The 9,548-nt window shown below is 38.2% G+C and overlaps 2 protein-coding genes across 2 annotated transcripts; one reads left to right on the top strand and one right to left on the bottom strand.

Moving 5' to 3' along the window:
• The first annotated feature begins 3,884 nt into the window (after nt 1-3,884).
• LOC139983187 (P2X purinoceptor 7-like) lies at nt 3,885-6,681 on the top strand. Its single transcript, XM_071996572.1, has 2 exons — nt 3,885-5,271; nt 6,133-6,681. Exons 1-2 carry the CDS (start codon nt 4,877-4,879, stop codon nt 6,317-6,319), a joined length of 582 nt encoding a protein of 193 aa, XP_071852673.1. The 5' UTR covers nt 3,885-4,876; the 3' UTR covers nt 6,320-6,681.
• A 169-nt stretch (nt 6,682-6,850) lies between these two features.
• LOC139983186 (uncharacterized) lies at nt 6,851-9,199 on the bottom strand. Its single transcript, XM_071996571.1, has one exon. It carries the CDS (start codon nt 8,314-8,316, stop codon nt 7,393-7,395), a length of 924 nt encoding a protein of 307 aa, XP_071852672.1. The 5' UTR covers nt 8,317-9,199; the 3' UTR covers nt 6,851-7,392.
• Between the last annotated feature and the right edge of the window lie 349 nt (nt 9,200-9,548).

The raw sequence follows: 9,548 nt of genomic DNA, 5'->3' as shown, positions 1-9,548 counted from the left end.
TATGGAATGGATATGAACGCCATACATTTCATTATCACAGAATGTTCACATACCTTGGAATATTGGTGACTTCCTTCACAGTTTCATCCCAGTCACCCATATTCATCTTCATCTTCATCACTTTGGGAATCCTCCAAGTCTGCAATCTGCAAGTTTTCTGTTGTTTCAGATGGGGCTCTGAAAGAATCAATAATATGAAAGTTTGTGAAATGTGGAGGTATTTACAACGGGTAAAGTTCATGCAAATCTTACTTGTGTACATTAGCTGTGAATATATTATTTTACATGCACATGTACAAGCAACATTATTGGGGGTGGGGTGGGGGAAAAGTCACCCACCACAACTTATTCTAAGACCTTGAGTTTTGTTTTCCCTTTTTTAATCATTGAATGTAGCATAATCACATTTAAAACTACACAACTAAAGTACAACTGGCAATTACTATATTGCACAATACAAAAGGGTTTAGGGACATAAGAAAATAGAAAGTATCAATGGACAGGGGGAACATCAAAACTTGTGCTGGGAAATAACCTCTCATCATTGCACCTTAGGGATTCACTAGGTACAGTACAGTAAGGCTCGCAGGCAAGCCAGTGCTACCCAGTGATATTCTTCCACAGGTTCACACCTAAAACACAAAGATGAGATGAGCACCAAAATTAATAGGGCTCTTCTATTCACTATGGCGCATATAAACATACCAAGTATGACTTCAATCCAACTTGTCGTTGTTCAGTCACCGTGTTTACAAACTATTTTCATGCAAATAAACTTAAGCCCAGCCTCCTAATAAATATGCATAATATCAACTTGAACATATATTACCATGTACCCACTATCTAGCAACACATTAATACTGCACCATTTTGCACTTAATTCTGACATTTTGTTGTGGAGTTATAAGCATTTGGAGATTTTCACAATTGACCCTGTGACCTAATTATTATTCATGAGATTAGCACCAAAATCAATAAGTTTCATCTACTCACTATGACGCATATATGTACCAAGTATGATTTCAATCCAACTTGTAGTTGTTCAGTTACCGTGTTTACCGCTCCCCTAATAAATATGCATAATAGTTATCAAATTGAACATATGTTACCATGTACCCACTATCTACCAACACATTAATACCAAGTATGCAATAAAATTCTTACTCTCGGTTGCAGAGTTATAAGCATTGGAAAATATTTAGGTTTGACCCCGTGACTTCATTATTATTCATTAGATGAAAGCCAAAATCAATAGGGTTCTTCTACTCACTATGGTGCATATATGTACCATGTATGGCTTCAATCCAACATCGTGTTTACTTGCCAAGGGCGTCACATACTCACACGCAATCACCATCGCATAAATTGGTAACGTTACTTTGTAGAATAAAAATATTTCTGTTTTACATGCCAAAATACCCATTGGTTGGGGGCAAATTAGCTGAGTATGTTGACTCAGAAATGATGAAATAATTTCATAATCCCTTACTGCTGTTGTTTGATTACATTGTATGGAACATTTTAAGAAATCATCACAATGGTCAATCATTCCCTTGTTGAATTATTGTGTATACAAAATAAAAGGTCCCACACAGTGGCGCAAACACACATGTACACCCTCACAAACCTCCAAATATTGACTTGAAAGCAAAGCGTATGGTTAATTTGCTCTCAGCAAGGAACTAAATTATCAACTTTGTAACGGCAAGTTGCAACATTTCAACCTTGTCTAACGCAAGTGGCACTGTGCCCCACAATACCATTAACTTTACTTTGCCATACACAGTGGATTATCATGGAAACATATGTATTTTGAAGCTTTTAGTTTCTGAATGATCTGCTTTCCTATTGAAAGTAATCAGGAAACTTTCACATGTACCCAGGAGAAAAAGTATGATCAAATAAGTTACCAATGTAGATAGTAAGAGAGGGAAGATAAGAGGAAACGTGAAAGTTCTACAAATCTTTGGCCTAAGAGCAGTGGTTATGCTAAGCTGAAATATAAGCTTCCTGTGGTAAACCATTTGAGTAAGCATTGATAGTGAAGACAAGAGGAAACTTGGATCATGGTTTACAAATCTTCTGCCAAAGAGCAGTGCTTATGCTAAGCTGAAATGTAAGCTTTCAGTTGGTACACTGTTTGATCTTTGTGGTTTGCAAGCTCACTGTTTAATAAACTGTGTAATAAACTCAGTGCTACTTCTACTATAAATAAACAAGCAACTTGAGAGAACAACAGGAAAAGAGGCTTTATTTAGAGATTGTCTATGACTTATTCCTTGACTATCAAACAAAAGGGTAAGCTGCTTAAAGAAGTGCCTGTAAAGGAAGATTTCCTGGTACCCATTTTTAACTTGTAGTACACATCAGTAAAACATGAAATGCATGGCGAAGAAACATTGTATGATTGTACCTCCAACTATCAGTGTCACTTCAATGGGAAAATGCACTGAAAGTGGGTACAGTTTACGCACATGAAGTTAATGAATGAAATAGATGAAAAGTACTGCCACAATGGACCTGGCCATTTCTGTTTTTGTGGTGTAGAGGTGGAGGCGGACTCTGTTGATGAGTAACAAACTATGTGAATATACAACACACATGTTCAAGTTTCAAGTAGCCCTGGAGAAGTGGTTAATTGAAAATTAAAATGTTTGACATGTTTTCGTAAAACAACTTGGGCAAATATGGATACTTATACAGAAATACATAGTTTTTGTAAAAGAAAAATATTTAACCACAATATGAAACAGTGAGCATGATAATATGCACAAAGTATGACATACAAGTGAAATTTGTTTTTAGTGGTTAATAGTTAATAATGGAGAACAATCAATACATATTAAAAATATAAATGCATGGGCGGCGATCATGGGGGGACGGGGGGACATGTCCCCCCCAATATTTTAGGTGGGGGATATAGTATCAAATATCCCCCCCAATATTTGGTGGCATAGTTTTTTTTAAGCATATGTTTTGTATTTTTGATGATATCGCTAGTAATTTCAAAATAGAAAATGCTTAGATGCAACTTACAAGGCCTGGGAAGCATTTTCGGCCGAATTTTTTTTTGGCGCTTCGCGCCAACTAATGGTGGCGCTACGCTTAGAAAGTCTGGGTACAAGCTTTGCCCCTCCCAAATTCCTCGCAAGGCGCCTGTCTAACCGTGTCACACTTTTTTACTATATATGACCGAAAGTAGTTTTCACTTTTTTTTCGAAATGAATAGCTAGACGGACCGCATCCGTAATAAACAAGAGGCAGCCAACAAACAACACACAAACCAAAAGGGTCAGAAAGAAAAAACAATTTGCAGAGTATGAAGTATGCCTAACAGAAGGTCAAAGCGGTAAGAAAGTTTTCCTTCAAAGTTATAATCAAACTAACTCGGGGAGGGGGGGGGGGGATCGGAACTCATAAGTAGAAAAAAGGATCAGGAGGGACAATGAAGTTCCTATCAAGCCCCTAGGCCTATGCGGGAGAAGAAAAAAAAAAAACCAAGACACAAAAAGTCATACCCGATTACAATGCTTAAAGTACTTGTCCAAAGCATTTTTAAGGCCGTGGCTATTCTTGCAACTAGTAACAATTATTTATAAACTATTCTTACTAGGCCTAGCCTACTTGCAAGAACAATTTTCTCAGCCAAGCCATTCCATTCACAACCCTATAGTATTTGAAAAAAGTTATGCCGAATATTAAACCTACTTTGTAACTTCTGGAGTTGAAGACAATGACTTGTGGAGTCTGCTACAACTACCTTTAGCAAACCTTAAAAAGAATAGTACAGGTAGCGCTAGCGTCTCTGGCCTAGGCTATATAGGCCAAGGCTATGCCCTAGGCCTTTAAAAAAATAGAAAAAAAATGATTTTTTTTTTTTTACCACGACTCACGAGAACAATTCCATCTGCATTGTCCATAACTTTACTTGAATAAGTCACTATAGTAAATTATCAGTGACAGTACTACTACTACTGCTAATAGTATAGTACTAAGCTAGTAGTCGTAGTATAAGTACAAGTACTAGTAGGCCTATATAGCCTAGGCCTAGTAAATACTGATTCGGCCTAGGCTATATTGCTACAGTACACTAGCTAAAGTACTAGAACTACTTACTAATACTATAACTAGTACTTTAGTAGTAGTACGTTTAGTATTAGCCAAGGCTAGGTAGCAGTATAGTCACCAGTCGAAGCAAATGTGTCCAAATGTTCGTTCTCGTGAATGCATGTGTTGCACTTATATCCGGAAACAAAACTAACAAGTCATAATCACAGACCTTGTCATTAAGTTCGCCATTCCATTCGAAAATAATCCAAATAAGTCCTTTGTAATTCCAAAAGTTTGACTTAAAGGAGAAATAAACCCTAGTTTTTTTTCCATCCATTCTTACGTTTTGACAGATGGTCTTTCCAGTAAAGGCAATAAAAAGACATAAAAATCCCTTCTTTGAGATGAAAAAACCATTTGAATGTCGTTCATGTGTCGCGCCATTTTGTTTGGAGCCAGTTCCGTGACGAAAGCCAGCCACATGCACTGATCTGTACACACATGGCGTATTTTAAGAAAAAAATAGTTGCCAATCCCTGAATTAATTAAAATTGTACTTTCAACAATAGTAATGAATAAAATATAGATCAAAATTAAATTTTGTCTTTATTGATCTGTATAAAAACTTCAAAAGTGTTTGAAATTTATTATTTGTAACTAGTATTGGTAAAAATGTTAATATTGGGATCATTTCAATGATTTGATTTTACCGTCTTTAGATTGCTTTCACCGCATACTCAGTCCTAGCGATAGCGTCACTTACATCCATCATCGCACTCCAAAAGTTAAATCATTTATTGTCGATCAATTATCTTGAAAAAAGAAAATGGAAGCCTTTGGATTAGAAGCATATTTTTTCGAACCAGAATATTCAGAGGAAGAACTGAGACATCGAGAAGAGGAGTTAAGCAAAGATTCACAGTCCGCGACTGTTTGTGATGTTGGCTCGAATTCCGTTGCAGATACGAGTACCAGTTCCGCGAGCCACTGCGAAGAATGGTGTCTGTGTGCACTCTGTTCGCCATTGGAAAGCGAAAAGGAGAGGGTATGCTGCCATGGATTGTTCGCAGAAAAAGCTGTGTTGAACGTAGGAGAATGTCTAACCAATAGCCCTGAATTCTCTCAGATATGTTTGCAGCCAGTAAATTTAGAACTATGCTTTGTAAATTTCTTGAGGTACAAGAAGAAGGATCCTACGGCTGCTGAGAACATGACGAACAGGTACTATACACCAACTAGCATAGCAAGGCCCTAAACTTGTTATATACAATGTCAAAAAGAATGAAGTGTGGAAATCTTCATCATAATGAAACAAGTACACGTTTGAGTGATTTTCGTTCCCCAACTTATCAGTGGATTATTTTGCTGACTCAATGTGGGAAGCCTTAAAGTGGCAAATAACACTGAGTCCACGGTAGCAGGCTATTCTACCCCACCTTTATCACACTTCAGTCCAGATTTTGTTGATGATAAACCGACAGACAGAAAGATAATGTATGTTAGTCTATATTGTAAGAGTTGTACAGTGTGGTTTTGCAGATGATCAGATTTTGAGATGTAATAGTCACAGTGTCCGGTGATGAAACATTTACTGCGAGTCTGATTGAATTTGAAGCCTTCTTAAGCTGTTTCAACTCAGTTGCTGCACACTGAACACTACAATATTTCTGTTACTGTACAGCATGTTTAAGAGCACACCCATGTAACATTCTACACTTTTGGCATTGAAAAGTATATGTGTGTGTATGTGTCAATTTGTCCATTGCAGTAAAGTGGTAGCCTACATACTTGGTACTTTTTTTTTGATATGGTAGCCTAAGTTGCATTTGAGAACATTTTTTCTATAAGCCATCGGTACTCCCAAGAGTTCAATGCTTTGCGCCAAAGATAGCAACATTTCACATATATACCACTTTACGTACACATAAATTTTGCCAATCCATTACTCTAATCCTTGAACTTTCCTCATGTCCCCCCCCCCACCCTCACCCTTCCCTTTGAAAGCCTTGAAATACCTTGATCAAGTACTACAGAAACAGCATGAAAATGAAAATTTTCATTTCTTGTTCTTTTCCTTTGCAGACAAAGACGTCTAATGGCATATACACAGCTGGCTCTGTGGCCAAATTATTCTGTTCCTCTGGGTAAAGGTGTGAGGATTGTGCTCCCTTCATGCTGCGTTGGCGAAATAAGAAGCCATTTCCCTGAAGATTCCCATGAACAATACATTGGATTTAGGGAGGTTACTGAGGCATTGCAATTAGAGTAAGAAATGAACTTTAACCGCTATTGACCGTTGCTTGGAAGGCTTCCTCTCAACTACTTTGTTACTTTTATATGTATCTGTGTGGAGTTTGTTAAATAGTTTATGCATCAATAAAGATATATTGGTTTGTAAGTATACCTTACAATTTTTAGTCATCTCCCATTTTTGAATTTTCATTGTCAGTTTACCATAGCTGCCTTATGAAATGAAATGCTATGCCGTCGGTGATGATGACATTGAGAACTTGGCTGAAAAGAACTCTACAGACCAGCTTTATAAATGTACAAAATTCACCATCCATGTTGGCTGTCAGAGAAAGACCTCCCTGGCAGGGCCGTAGCCAGCGTTGGATGTTTTGGGGGCACATAACTGATAAGTCATCGGCTTTTTGGGTGAGGGGTCTAAGGGGATGGGTGATTTTTGCTTGAATCTAAGGGGCTAATATACAAAATGGTGGACTTACTGACATAAGTTCAAATTCAACCAAACCTTTGGAAAAAATTGGGTGTGCACTTGCCCCCCCCCCCCCACCCCACCTTCCGGTGGCTACGTGCCTGCTCCTCGGACTGTTCAAGATATCTGGAAGCTGTATTCAACCTTTAATATTTTTTCCCAAAAGTATGATACTAATCATGAACAGAAAAAGTACTTGAAGAACAGTAAATTCTATCTCTATATATATAAATATTTATTACACTTTTGTCAATGGTCTATCCTTAGAATGAAAGACACTACTGTACGTAGTTAAATAAAGACTTGACTGGACGGGCGTTTACTACAGCACACTGAAGCTGCTCTACTAATATCAGAAAGAAAGAAAGAGGGAATTTAGTACAAAATAAAATCCTCTCCATGCAGGTTATGTAAAAATGAGAGATCCTTCACATCATGTGAATTTCATCTTTGCACTTAGTTACTGTTAAGGTGAATATAATACAATTTAAGTAATGCAATAGGTTGAAGTCATTTAAATATGTACACTACAGTAGAAGAATAGATTAAAATGGCAAGGATATCCTACATATTGCTGTACTTATTTCAAGAACACCCAGACAAGTGCTTTGCCATGTACAAAATTAAAATCTGGATGAATGCTTTGCAACCATTTCTTCTTTCTCTGGTGCAGGCACAGGAGCAATATTGGGGGCAGGGGCTTGCTCAATGGCCCCAATCCTTCGATCTTGTTTCCGTTTGATAACACCTGCCATCATTGTAGACAGATACTCAAGACTTTTCTTTTCATAAATTGGTTTGATCACCCACTGCTTCTGAATTTTAGAATAACACTTCTTAAACTGAAGTTCCCCTTTTACACTAGAACCTGTTCGAGGCTGCTGAACAACAGCATGGGACCTTCCCACATTATGATTGTGGTCCATGGCAGCTAATTTGAGTCTAGCAGACATATAAGGGTAATCAAATTCAAGTCTCTTAGGGGCATACTTCAAAACTACATTATGGTAGACCTCTAATGCCCCGGTATGCATAAATTCTGCCAAATATTTGAGGTCATTCAATAGACGTTTGCTCAAAATAATTTTGTTGGGAGCATTATGTGCAGGCGAGCCATCCACTAACCATCTCTTGCGACGACTGATCTCTGGATCAATAGGTTGGTGGCAACTTTCTTTGAATGACTGAAAACGTTCATCATCATGCCAAGAATGTTTACCTGTTATGTGGTGAGAAAGAGACATCCACATTTCGAGTAACATTGAGGGATCTTTTCCACAATTTGTACTGCAATACCAGACATGGTTATTAATAGCTTTAATCCAACACTCTATTTCCTCATTCCCCTTTTTCTTGGCAATTTTTCGTAGTTTTGAACTAATATTTTTGGCTAAATGAAAAACATCAAAATTGTGTTTGACACCTTCATGATTATCTTTCATTAATTTCCTGATTGAGACATGCCTGTCAGAAGCAAACTTTTCAATACTGAGTTTATGGTCATTCAGGACCGTAGGAAAACATCTGGTAAATCCAACAGCCTCCATTTTGACAGAGGAACCGGTCTCAGATGCACGAATTCAAAGTCTACAACTTTTGTCCATTAATGTGTAGCTGCAATATTCTGCGGAATAACCAGGAGAGTCACAGCGACCATCGCCGACCATACTTAACGGTTTGCCTTTAAGGCTACTTACTAACGAAGACTGGTCTTTGACCCAAGATGAATTTATCTCTGGAACGAGGTACTGCCTCTGAATATCAAAAAATAATGTTGGTGAAAATAACTTCAGGTTTAAAAGGTTAGCAAATGACAAGATGCGTTGATACGTTAGGCCAGAATACATAATGGAAGCAGCTGTCAATAAATTACCTACAGGCATCCTTCCTTCCAGGGGTTGTGATGCCCATTTCATCACCTCATGCCCAGAAATACACTGAAGAGTAACCAATAATCCAGTACCCACCACTACTTTTCTTATAGTTTCTACATTGCAATAACAATCATCACATTTAATTTTGTAGAAAAGTTTGTCCAGACAAGAACCAAACACTAAATACTTGTCATCTGCCACCACTCTCTCTGGGAAAGGAGTCTCTTCAGGAAACTTACAGGCCATCTGGTCAATTTCATCATCATCATCATCATCACCTGGAAAGTAGGTGGGGTCCTTGACCAAGTTATCCGTCTCATCAAAGTGGGATGTTGATGTTGACGGCTCATTGCAAGCGCCTGCCTCTATATTCACGGCTTGTAGTGAGAGTGAAGGCACATCTATGGGTAGTAGCACTGATGGCTGTCCTTGGGGCCGGGGCACTGCATACACATGGTCGTGGTCAAGGGCAGTAAGGTTGACCATAACATCAGGGCATGTCGTCTGACTCTCCACATCCACTGTGTGTTGAAGACTTGTCAGTCTGTGTTGCAACATTGCAAGAGGGATTGGTAATGAGTTTCTGAAAAATAAAATGTTTAAAGCAGGCATGAATTATCTGTTTGCTACACATATTTAATGGAATTGACATGGCTGTAGTTGAGTCCAGTTAGTTTGAGTCCAGGTACGGTCCACCTGGTCAGAGTCCAGGACAAGCCGAGTCCAAACCCCCCAATGCTGAGTCCAAGTCTACCCCAGTCCAGTTAAAATGTGATTTTTGTAAAATGAAAGGTCCCTATAGATGCAAAATGTTAAGATGTTTTGTAACTTTCTAGCAACAACTGGGGAAGGGGTATAACGGGTCACCCCCTCCCCCTTTGAGGATTTTTGTATTTATATTATAG

This window comes from Apostichopus japonicus, chromosome 16 (genome assembly GCF_037975245.1).
Source record: "Apostichopus japonicus isolate 1M-3 chromosome 16, ASM3797524v1, whole genome shotgun sequence".
In the NCBI taxonomy this organism is placed as follows: Eukaryota; Metazoa; Echinodermata; class Holothuroidea; order Aspidochirotida; family Stichopodidae; genus Apostichopus; species Apostichopus japonicus.
This window is presented reverse-complemented; position numbering and strand designations above follow the sequence as displayed.